Source organism: Alligator sinensis, unplaced genomic scaffold, assembly GCF_000455745.1.
Source record: "Alligator sinensis unplaced genomic scaffold, ASM45574v1 scaffold755_2, whole genome shotgun sequence".
Classification (NCBI taxonomy): Eukaryota; Metazoa; Chordata; order Crocodylia; family Alligatoridae; genus Alligator; species Alligator sinensis.
In genome coordinates, this window is record NW_005841883.1 from 2,369,466 (window position 1) to 2,382,372 (window position 12,907).

Consider the following 12,907-nt stretch of genomic DNA (forward strand, 5'->3'; position numbering starts at 1 on the left):
CCTGGTTTCACAGCTCCAAACCCGGTGGGAAATCAGCTCCTCATGGGATGGATGACACAGGCCCTGTCCTGATGCCTGCTCCTTGGGCAAGTTTCAGCTCGGTCTCCCCTAGCTGGGGGTTGAGTGTGCATCCCTTCTCCCCAGGGCTGGAGTTGGCTCCTCCCCAGCTTCTCTTTTTTTCCCTCCCTCAACTTTTTATGGCTCAGTAGCAGCCAATCCAACCCTCCAGTTTGCACTGTGGGCTCTGGTCGCAATTCAAACACTCCAATAAAAAGTATGCACCGTGCACTGCATGCTCTCATATCTGGTAAAGCTTGTGTACTCTCTGCAAAGTTTTTGCCGCCCTTTGCTTGCAGAGCTCTTAAGCACAGCTCACCCACTTGGCTTGCAGCCTGGTGAACTATGCAGCTGTTACAGTGAGGACACAGTTCCTACTGGAAGCTGAATTAGCTGCTGATGCTCAGCACCACTAAAGACAGAACCCAATATTGAAGGTGAATAAATAATAATTTGGGAGCCTAGCTTTAGGCACTGAAGTTTGAAAATGTTAGTGGTAATCTCTTTTTCTGTCAGTTGTAAAATTGGAATAAATATCTACTTCACATAAATATTATATTTTAATTTAATTTATGTATACGTGCCAAGTATTATTTTTACTGAAATTTCTCCTAGGGAAAAATGCTGCAAAATAGTAATCTCATAATTGATTTGTATTTATGTTACAGTACCAGCAACCTGTTCTTAGTGGGGACAAATTTGAACCTTTTTTGAGACATATAGGTAGAACACAATCAACTGTATATGAAAGGAAAGAAGCTGGGCTGGAAGCACCTATTTTCAGTGTTCTGGAAAACAAACCTCTGTGTGCAGATGTCAAAGAGGAAGACGACCAGGATCCACCTATTGGAACACCTTCAACAAAAGTAACAAGTAGTTCAGCTATTGAGTTAAGCAAGAGTTGTCAGCGCCTTTCCATATTACGACTTATAGAATCAAATATGAAATTAGAAGAGGAGCAGAAGGATCTTTCTTTATTAAATGTTAAAGAACCATTATTGTTGACTATAAATACAAATTTGCCTGAAAAATGGCAAGAGAAGAGACTTTCAGAAACAGAAATAATGCATCCAAACATATTTTTAAACAATGCTCTTGAAGACTTTCTTGTAGACAGACTTATAAATATAATAACACTAAAATCTGTATTAAGCAGTAGTCTTGGCGAGATGATCTCAGAGAGACTTTCAGAAATAGTGGTAGACACAAAGACAGAATTGGAGGAAGAGTACCAGAATCTACAATGTTTTGTAGATGGATCGTCAGTTGTTTTGGAGAGAGATTTACTTGAAAAGGGACAGAATTATTACAGGCTTTCTGAACCAGAAACAATACATTTAAAAGCAGTTTTAAGTCAGAACTTGCAGGATCGTCTCATAGAGAGATTTTCTGAAACAGGAATAATCACAGACTTGGAGTTAGGGAAGCAGCACCAGAACCTGCCATTGCAAGGAATAAAAGATATGGTTAGGGACATGGATTTAGATGAAAAAATACATAATTATGAGAAGACAGCCTCAGAACCTGAAATAGTAGATCTTAAACCTGTTTTAAAACAAAATCTACAAGATTTTGCCAGAGAGGGGCTTTTAGAATTGGGCTTAATGCTAAGCAATGATGCGAGACAACCAAAATCTGAGGCAGAGTCATCTGAGAAAAGCAAAGATCAGTCTGGAAAACAGTATTCAGAAACAGAAATAAGAATAATAAAATCTTTAAGTGAAAACCTACAGGATCTTCCAGATGAGAGATTTTTAGAATCAGGATTAATAAAAGTCACTGAATTAGAGCATGAATGCCCAAATTTGACTTCTCAGTTTTTTAAAGACAGACAATCAATAGATGAGAAAGGGACAAAATGTTTTAAGAAGAAGTCTTCCAAAACAGAAAAAATAAAAATAGAATCTGCTCTAAGTCAGAATCTACAAGACTATATGTCAGAAAGTTGCTCAGAAAGAGGGATGAACACAGAAATTAAGTTAGGAAAAGAGCAACAGAATGGGTCATTGCAGATAATCAAAGTAAAATTGCCAGTGGATTTGGAGACAGAGGTACCTAGGAGAGAGGAAGATCATCACAAGCAAAGGCTTACAAAACAAGAAATAAATTTAAAATCTGCTTCAGACAAAACTCTCCAAGATACTTTCATAGAAAAACTTTTGGAAACAGAAATAATGAGTCTAAAGACTTTTTTAAACCAGTGCCTCCAGGAGAAGCTCTCTGAGACAAGATTAGTTACAGAAGAGAAGTTAGAAAATGTACAACAGAACCATTCTTTGCAGCACATTGCAGAAAGACAACCTAGAATAACAGAAACAGATTTACCTGATATAGGACAAGTTCATCCTAGTGAAAGTCTTACTAAACAACATATAATAAAAGGAAGACCTATTTTAAATGGAAATATACAAGACTTCCTACTAGAGGCACTCTCACAAAGGGAAATCATGAATCTAAAGTCAATTTTAAGCAAAAAGATCCAAAATCATTTTATAGAAAGATTCTCGGAAATAGGGGTAATCACAGAGGAAGAGTTAAGAAAGATATACCAGAGTTTGTTTGTGTTGAGAGCCAATGAAAGACTGTCAAATGATATGGAGGTAAATTTACCCAAGGAAGAGCAAAGTCTAAGAACAAAATCTCTCTCAACCAAAAAGCTTCAAGATAGACTTTCAGAAACACAGCTTGTAGAACTGAAATCTCTCTTAAACAAGATTATGAAAGAAGGTTGTAAAGACAGACTTTCTGAAACAGAAGTAAAAAGTCTGAAATCTGTTTTAAGCACTAGCTTTCAAGACCTTCCTGTAGAAAATATTTCAGTGGAATTAGAAAGCACATGCCAGAATACATCTTTGAAAAATGGTGAAGGGAAACCACTTACAGTAACTGATAAAAATATATTTGAGAGCAGGCAAGATCATGCTGCAGAGAATCTTAATAAAATGTCCATAATAAATGAAAAGCCCATTTTAAGAAAAGAGAAGTGTAAACTTCCTGTAGATAATATTTCAGAACAGGTGTGTGCAGTGGTTAATCTAAACAAAGAAACCCAAACCAATAGTTTGAGAACCCTTCCTCAAAAAGGAAAAAATTATTTTGAAAGAGAGACTCAAGTTTTGCAAAGTTGTCTCAGTAATACAGAGAAAACATATTCAAAAACGGATTTGGAAAAAGCATTAAAACCAAAGCACTCCGATGACTCTTTGAGAGGAACACCTGAAACAGTTGCCCTGACTTCCTTTTTAAGTTCTCATGATACTGAAGTCCAAACAGAGCTTAAGGAATATCTCTCCAAGTCGATGCTCTCCTTTCCTGCAAGTCCTCCAACATTTATCTTTTTACGTTCAGACTCTGACAGAGAAGCAAAAGCATCAGACAAGTCTTGTGGAAAAGCAAAAGGCAAAAAAAAACATATTAATAAAGTTTCTAGAAAGTGTACTGTGCCATATCAAGGACAAGTAGTAATGGGTACGCAATTTAAGGAGGAGAAACAAACTGATTTGCATAAGTCTAAAGAAGGCTTAAAGGGAAAACATAAAAAACATCCTGAAGCAGGTTCTCAAATACTGGGTGTTTCAGGATCCAAGAAAGACTCAAAATGTTCTATGTTCTCCTATACTTTAAATAAAGAAAACTCAAAACAGAAAGCAGAGCAAGAAAAAAGGCATGAAAGTAGATCAAAGAAATTGCTTAGCAAGTCTATTAAGGTACCATCAGCCACTAAGTCTGAACAACAGCTCAAGCGCTCTGCAAACGTGGTTCAAGAAGAATCATCTCCGAGTTCCTTTCCAAGATCTTGGCGTGCAAAGAGAAACATATCTGTAAGTAAACATATTATTTACTTTCAATTTTCCACTTCAATTGTGTCTGAAATAAAATAATACATATGATGGCAGACTTTTTAGGATATTGTTTCTTTAAATCAAACGATACCTTTGGAGTAGTAGGCAACCATTGATCCTCTGGATCATGGTGTATGCATAAGAGGTATAGTCAGGTGATCACACCCAGACCTTCAGTGCATATGCCAAGGCAAGAGTATGGAGGAGTGAAGCCTGCCCAAGACCAGCCATCCCCTGTTTAGCCCATTGAAACAGAATTCAAAGCCAGGCTGAGTCCAGATGTTCAGTGCCTTGATGACTGTAGCTTGTGACAGAGAGCAACAGATAAGAACTGCTGCTGACTGCCTAATCCTTCAGTGAGGGTGCATTTCTGTCAGGGTGATGTCCCTTAGCCTTTCTCCATCCAAGGTGTACCCACAAAGCAATTGGGGCTTGGGTTTTGAGGCACCCTATACTCACCTTTCTCTGGAAGTTGCAACACTGTGGTATTTTATAGGAGCTACCCCACCATAAGTAGGTCCTTCAGTTGGATGCAGTTTACCATCATCCCTTCAGAGTAGAGGAAAGGCTGGGGGACAGGTGGCAGGGTGGGGAAAGCCATGCAGAGGACAGGTGGTGGGAGGTGGGGAGCAGGGCAGTATGGGGACAGAGCAGTGGTTGTGGCTCTGACCCTGGGTTGGGGCCACAGCTACAGCCTGCCCCCCTCCTATCTCCCCCATACTTGGATCCAAGACACAGGGAGTGCATATGATTAATACTATTAGGACCAATAATACTATTAATAATTATTACTACCAATAATGAAACTGTCACGAAAATGAGGTTATAAGAGACATGAAGAAATGGACAGATAAATGAGGAACATGGGCTATGGATAAATGATTATGTTGTTATTGTTTTAGGCTTACCTTATTTTCTCACAAACATGCACGCTTTAAAAAAAAAAAAGCAGCTGCTGGAAATTGGGGTGCACATTATTGGTGAGCAAATATGGCAACATCAGTTTCTGCCACTAAAGCTGCAAAAGCAAAAAACAACTCTGTATCTGATCCACGGAACAGATCAATGAGCAGACCCAGCTACCTAGCTGCTACTATTCAGTTACTTAGTACAGGGAGAGATATCATTTTTTCATTCTGCTTCTCAAAAACAAGGTTCATGTCTTATACCAGGACATGTTGTATGCAAGAAAATATAGTACGTCTTAATGATTCAAAGATTATTTGATTTATAGAGTATAATCATACTAAATTTATTGGCAATATAAGAGCATTTCTGTTGTTATATTCCTTTATGAAATTGTTTATATTCTTAAATTTTAAAAGCTCATAGCGATTTAATGTCCTTTTGACTTAACATTCAGCATTATACAGATAGAGAAGATATAGACGTGGAACTATTTAAGCATCTTGAAAAAGCTGTAAAAAGGGCACTGCGTGATTTAGGAAAGGCTCCAGAAGACAGCACATGCCAGCCATTACATTCTGTAAGACCACATACTGCTCCAGATATTTGTAATCCAACTGAAGAGACATCTAAAGCACAGCCTGCTCGCTCTTGCGCATCTTCTTTAGATTCCTTTGTTGATGAAGATACAGGACATACCACCAGCTCGGAATCTGAAAACTTGGACAGTCCAGTGGAGCAGGTAGAAATAACTCCTGAAAAGTGGGAAGTTGTTTGTAAAGTTCTTCAAAAAATATTACAGCAAAACTGGAAACCTAAGAAGGATAGTTAAGCAAGTCAACACACTTCATGCAGACAATTGATATAGCTAAAACAAGCCTTATTTTTAAGTCTTGCTCAGGGGCAATATTTCATCTGCCTATTTTTTCAGTGATAAATAAACACATGTTCTTCCTGCAAATCTATTTGATTGTGTTTTTTAATTTGAGATCTGTGCTGTTCCTAGCTCTCAGCAGTGATTTTAGTTCTTAATTTTCTAAAAGAACACTATGTCATTCAGAAGTTGTTGAATACATAAATATGTGCCTTTTGTTGTTTATTTTAAAATGTTCAGATTAGATTTGATCTGACTCCCTATATTTTTATATGTATTAGCATTTCTATAAAGCATTTTTGTAAATAATATGCCATAAGTCAAAATGCAATGCTCAAATACAACACACAATTAAAGAGGAATTTTGGTGGAGAATGTTAGGGTAACTGGATCTTCTAACATCCATGATAGTCTTAATTAAATGAGAATTAATTAAATCAACCACTTTCCTGTTCGTTGGCTATTAAGTGTAAGTTTAAATATAATTGTGAAGACCTAGGCCTGTAGTAACTAGAAGGTATTGTTTGCTTTAGTGCTAAAGAAGTGCCAAAAGTTCTAGGCTCTTAAAAGGATTTTAGGAGTGAATAAAAACTTTTAAAAGGATTTTAGGAGTGAATAACTACTTAAGGTAGTGCAATCTCTGCCCTGCAAACAATGCAACAGACTCAGAATATCAGTGTGATAAATTGAGTTAGTTGGAAGTTTAGAAACTTGCATAGAAACTTGAATGAGATAAAAATAAAAGCACCTTAAGCATAAAAACAGCAAAAGAATAACAGTCTTCTGTTAATATTTTTCTTAACACAATAATTTACAGTTGCTCCTGTATTTCTCAGGTTTGTCAGGCTTTCTTATTTTTTCCTATATTTGTCTTCAGTACATTGGTTTGATTCTGCTGGCAACTTGGGAGTACTCTGTATGGCAGGAGTGGACAATTATTTGGGCTGGAGCGCCACTTAAGGAATTTTGGTGAGCTGTTGAAGGCTGGGGCTGGGGAGATGCTAAATGATCCTACCCAGCCTGCCAGCTGCTGCTGGGAGCCTGAGGGAGGGCTGTGCCCTGTGTCACTGTGCTCTGTCTCAGCCAGGGCTGGGCCAGGCCGTACAGACTCCTCTGTCCCCACCGCATCCATCCCTCCCCTCACCCGCTCTTGCGTGGCTTCCTGTAAGTACTGCAGTCCTGGAACTGCGGCTGTTGGCAGCCAGGCCCACACAGGATGGGGTGTGTGCTTAGTAGTCATCCCACCCGCATACACAACCACCCATCAAGATGAGCCACTGCTGCTGCGCTGCACTGGGAAAGTTGGGGGCAGCTGCCTGGGGCTGAGCCCCTGTGGCAGGCATGGACTCACCTCCTAGTGGAGCTGTGGCAGCAGCAACTCATCACAGCAGGTGAGCAGGATGGCTACTCAGCATGCTGCATCATGTCCCATCCCATGCAGGCCAGACTGCTGGCACCCATAGTGCCAGGATGGCACAATACCAGCAGGAAGCTGGGCAGGGTGGGAGGGATGGATGTGTGGGGGTGGAGGAGTCTGTGTTCTGTATGACCTAGCCTGGCCCTGGCTGTGGCAGAGGGGAGTGGCATGGGGCACAGCCCTCCCCCTTCAGTCTCCCGGCAGTGGCTGGTGGGTCAGATATCAATTGGCAGGTCGGATATGACCCATGGGCTGTATTTTGCCCACCTTTGCTCTATGGGCTGTTTGCATGCAGGCGTATCCCTTTTCATAGTGCATATAACTGAAATGTGAAGTTATTAAACTTTGAATGCAATGTTTTACACTTATAATTTGCAACTTTAAATGTATGTCCATATTTAAGTTAGTTACATTGTTAGGAATATTTAGTGCACTTGACTTTCTGGGATAAAACATGATTACAGGTAAGTTTGTGACTTTTTAAACACTCTTGCTCAATTGTCTCCAGGTTTATCTAGAATCTTATTTGGGACTGTTTAGCAATGCAGACTTCTTAAAAATGAGTGAGCAGAACATTTATGACTTCACATGTTTAAAAAAGCCTATACAGACCCTGCAGAATTGAAGTTTTATTTGCTAGGGCTGAGTGATGCTGTGGAGAGTTAAAATGGAAGACTTGCGATTGTACAACAGGCTAGAGCTTTGTGTACAGTACATGGGCTTCAGCACACGTAATATAATGCTGATTAACCTGTGAGCCTGCAAATTTGTTAGAAATTTGTTCAAGAAAAGGTGCATGTTTTTCTTTACAGGCACTTAAAAGGAATAGGACTATAGGATGGGTAAATTACTTACATTGTCCTACCTATGTCCTTTATTTAAAAAAAGGGAATCGTTAAGGGCTGTAAGTCTAGGACTGATAATGCTTCAAGAAGTAGGAAGGAGCCAGTGGTGGTGTCCTCCCTTAATGTTTATAGTTTGTTATTGGACCAGACAATAGAAAATGATGCTGTTGCATGGACTGAAAGTCATAATTATTCATTTTTGCAAGACACAGTTACAGACAGAAGCTGAATGTGCTTATGTGACACATTTTTTGGAGGCATGGTCGGTCATGTTGATCTATTAGGGGGGATTTTGAAGACACGGTTACTTTTTTTGCCTTCAAAAGGAAGGAACTGGTAATGCATGCAGCTCAACCTCAGAGAAGAGGAGTGATAGACTTAGAGCAGTGTTTCCCAACCAGTGTGCCATGGCACAATGGTGTGCCATCAGAAATGAACAGGTGTGCCGTGGAATTTTGCCATGGCAATGAGCTACAATAACTATCAGAATGGGGAATGCCTTAACAGGTGTGCCATGGAATATTTTTATTAATGTAAGTGTGCCTTGGGTTGGAAAAGTTTGAGAAACACTGACTTAGAGAAGGATGGCCTAGTCTACAAAGTGATGTACACATATGGGAATCCACAGAGCTATTGTGAGATTGTATTATAGAGGAAAGGAGTCCTGGTCTCAACAAAAGTGCAGACCTTCAGTGGGATCTTCAGTTTTTCAGTGGAAGAATAGGATTGATGGTGACTGATGGATGTCTGGAGAAGATGAAGTTCAGGGTATGGCGTATATATGTAGCCTGATTAATAAAATGCCACCAGCCATGGCAAGAAACAGCTGAACAGGAACTTATGACCTCCTGCTGGCAGGACTTTAGCTTAGGCTGGGCCACCCATGGCTGCAGGTAGGGAAGCCCTCCCTGTTGCACTCTGTCTTAGGTAAAGCCTGAGGAGAAAGAATTTAGCAAAAAATATATATTAAAGGGAACCCATTGTGGCTGGGCACAGCCCAACCATGCAAACCCAGCTGGAGCTTGGACTTAAACCTAGCAACTTGTGCTTGGGAAGCCAGTAAATCTGTCACCAGGGGAGCCCTTGCCTGGCTTGCTCTTTGATTTTTGCCACAGGAAAGGCTTTGTTTTAAATATCAACAAATAAAGGTCACAGCTGGGGCATGGCTCTCTGTCCTCTCCTCTTTCCCCAGCGACTGACTCTCCAAGCTCACTGGAGCCAGGGCCAAGATAATGGGTCTGGTCACTGATCCCAAACCCCCAAGGGTGGCCAGACTCTGCCACTTTGCACCCCTTGGCCAGGTTGTTGGGAGGGCTCAGGAGCATGTTGGAGCACCACTTGGGTCCAGGGGTTTAGCTAGGCCCATACCAGCACTTCTCGTGGGCAAGAACCAACCGAGCAGGTTCCTGAACTCGTAGCTTTCCACTGGCAGGCCCGCAGCCCAGACCTGGGGCTAGCCAGAGCTGCAGGTGAGTTCTCCCCCACTGCATCCCAGCTGATATAGCCCAAGGGGTAGGGGCTTTTAAAAAATTTAAAAATTAAAATAAATTTAAAAATGCAAAAAAAATGTAGCTGTGGCACAGCCCAAACTACAGCAATGGTCAACCTAGGTTGTCACACTTGGAGGACAGTAAGCATTCCACTGCACCATCGGGAAACTTCCCAGCTTGCTCTGTGGCAACTGTTGGCCGGGAGGATGGACTTGAACCCCATGTGGGATGTAGCAGTGAATGTTGTCCTCACTTGTGACCCAGGATAGCTTGGGGCCTGGGGTGCAAGCCTACCAGCAAGAGACTGTGCCTTGAAGGCTTTCTTAGGCAGCTTTTGGCCTGGCTGGGTAGCAGTTTTGCCGTGGCCCCAAACGCAGCTATGATGGCCTCATGAGCCTACCTCACAGCAGGCCCAGCCACAGGGTGCAGTATGGCACTGTTGGTTGGTCCAACCTTCCCTTGGGGATCTGGGACAGCCAGCCATGCCCCAGTATCCGGAGTCTGGCTTTAAACTACCAGCCTCAAGGTTCTGCATCTCTGCGGAAAGAGGAAAGGAGAGTGATCCATGCCTGGGCCATGACTGTTTGTTTGTATGTTGTTAACAGATAACATGGAATTTGCCTGGGCGTTTGCTATAGGGAGGAATCAGCAGGAGGCTTTGTGTGCCCACATTTTTGTTGTTTGTTTTTCTACAGCATAAGCAATCTCCAGGGAAGATAGGAGGCATAAATGGAGGCTGGATCAGCAGTTGTAATTTAAGTGGGATGCGCCATGTTTGTGTTCATCCCAGAAGGTCAAGACCATTTCAGCTGCACCAAATGTAAGCTGGTGTCTCGTGAGTCTGTTACGTTGATGCACCTGCAAAAAAAGGCTAATGCAGTTTTGTTCCGTATCTCTATAAGTACTGGGTATACGACATGAGAGATTATAGTGCCTCTTTACTCAGTGCTGGTTAGGCCTCATCTAGAGTAGTGTGTACAGTTTTGGGCTCCACATTTTAAAAAGGACATGGAGTTGAGAGGGTCCAGAAGCAGGCGATAAAAATGAGAACGGGCCTGGAAATCAAGGTTCAAAGAAAGAGGCATATTCAGCTTACAGAAAAAGGGGTTGAGGGGACATGATTGCAGTTTTCAAATGCCTGAAAAAATGCCACAAAGAAAAGGAAGAACTTTTCTCCACCTCAGCAAATAGAATACAACATGTAGCAATAGCATGAAATAGTACCATCAGGGTCTAAACCAAGTAGGTTTAGACTGGATACCAGGAAGCACTTCTTTATTAGAAGAGCAAGGCAGTGGAACAGATGTCTCAGGGGAGCTGTGGAACCTCCCTTACTGTAGATTTTTAAAAAGGTTGGATAAGAATGGGGGATGAACTGGGAGTAGCAATGCAGGGGTATGCTATGAAAAGCAAGAGTTGTGAAATCAAGTGCACCTTCCCCCTCTTGCTGGAAGATCACGAGAAAAGCTCAGCAAGCCAGAGCAGGTGGGTATTGGAAGATCGTGTTGAGCAGCTGGAGAGTGAAGTACATCTCTATCACCTGCTTGGTTATAAAAGATTAGCGGGGCTGAGAAAAGTTTATGGAGGGGAAAGGATGACAGAAAGGAAGCGTGATGTGTGGGCGATTTTTGCTGTCCCCGGATTACAGAACAGAGTGGAAGGTATTTGGTTATTCCCATGCTCCAGGAATGCATTTTTGCCCTCTTGTTGCTACAGGTGTCGGGGTTTTTTGTTTGTGGGGGGAAGAGGGGATCCTCTCTCAGGACCATTGGGTGTTGACTGTAGCCAAGGCTGGAGATTTTGACTGGGGCCTACTGATGCTCCGAGTTGTGGTTCTCAACCTTTTTTTGGCTCAAGGGGCCCTGGGACCCCTTCTTCTGCCCCTGCCCCATAGTTAGTACAACCCAAGAGGACAGGTTTGTTTGTTTTTATAAGTGCCACCCGAAAGGAGTTGTTCTTTAAAAAGTTCTTAAAATATCCAACCATGGTGTGTGAGGCAGGGAAGGGGTGGTGCCAGGTGTCAGCCTGTCTCGCCTGCAGACAGCTCCAGCTGGTACACAGATGGGCCCTATGCTACTCACCTGGCCCATGGGGCCAAGAAGTTGAGCACTACCATTTCCAGGTGTTCTCAGGGTTTGGGACATCGTGCCTTGAAGCTGTGTGTGAGGGTTTAATGGTGAATTTGGGGCTTGCTTGGGTAAATGATCGCTTGGAAACAGGTGATTGGTCCAGGAAACTGCTTCCAATTTGGTTTGTCTGCACTGGAACTAGTTACCTCAGCCAGAAGCTGTGCAGCACTGTCTTTGTATCATGCACCAAGCATGCCTTTCTTCTGTTCCTACTCTTGTCTCAGCCCTGTGTTTGTGTCATGCCCCGCGTGTTTCCGCTAGCAGTTCCCCACTTCTGTCAGTTGTCCTTGGGGATCCAACCACCATTCTCTCTTGGTTCTGACCAAAGGCACAGGGAGGGACAGCCTTTACACTGAGAAAGCAGACTTTTGAGCCCTTCAGTAAAGAACAGCAACAGCTTTGTACTAAAGAGGGCATTACTGTCCTCCTTGGTAAGCAAAATAGTCAGCAGAGGAAAAATCTGGGTTAACTCTCAAGAAATGTAGTATTTGTCTTTTCAGAAGAGAATCTTCGGCTTGTGAGGCTAGAGAACAACTGAAATGGTAACCACCAGACACACAGTGTGGAACCTGTATTATCCTGAGGGGTGAGGCAGAAGCAGACATAAGTATTCAAATGAATGCAGAAGGCTGCTCTCCAGAAAGAACAATAGTGGCTAGATACCTAGAGCCATTAGGCTCTCATCACTCAGCCTGAATAACCAGATCACCTTTTCCCTCTGTAAGCAGGAAAGAAAGAGCTGTAGCAGGACTTTGATCAGGAGTAATTAAGGTTCATTAGAAGGCTTTATCTCATAGCCAGAACATCTGCAAGTCTACGGAGCTGGCCCAAAAGCACAACATCAGTTCTGCTTGAATATTTAGCAAGGAAAGGGCAACTTCACAAGAATGGCTTTAGTTCAGTGTATCCTCTATTGTGTATTATATGGAAAATAGGCTTGTACTTTTCCCTTTTACTCAGTACAATATTGTATCTACTTATATTTGACACAGTAACTACCATCTAGTTCACTTATCCCAATGAATTCAATGATCTGAACAACTTCTCAGCAGGTGCTTTCCAAAGGGGTTCAACTGAGGCTATACTCCAACAGCTACTGTAATTTTAGATTTTGCCATTAGCACAGAAGGTGACAAGCAAAGGGAAAACTGCCACAAATGTAGCAACAGAAATCACTCTGAAGCTGGCTTGATAATTTTCAAGCCCAATGTGGGAGAAAAGAGGCATTACTAATTACTCTTCTGTCAGTGCCTGCTAAAACAAGCCCCAGAGCTTGCGGACTGCTACAGAAAGAAAAGGGCTAGGAGTGAACCAGGCTGACCAATATCTGTACATACCTAGGGAAAG

General features: G+C 42.0%; 1 protein-coding gene across 7 annotated transcripts in view; it reads left to right on the forward strand.

Annotated features, from left to right (window-relative positions):
• The window catches only part of C2CD6 (C2 calcium dependent domain containing 6), an 80,010-nt gene extending 72,862 nt beyond the window's left edge, over positions 1–7,148 (forward strand). For all 7 annotated transcript variants that reach the window (XM_025196702.1, XM_014516904.2, XM_025196704.1 and 4 more), the window contains 2 exons: positions 726–3,878; positions 5,263–7,148. In XM_025196702.1, coding sequence (XP_025052487.1) covers positions 726–3,878; positions 5,263–5,637 — 3,528 coding nt within the window. In that variant the 3' untranslated portion in view covers positions 5,638–7,148. The remainder of the gene's footprint in view (positions 1–725; positions 3,879–5,262) is intronic.
• Positions 7,149–12,907: the final 5,759 nt, after the last annotated feature.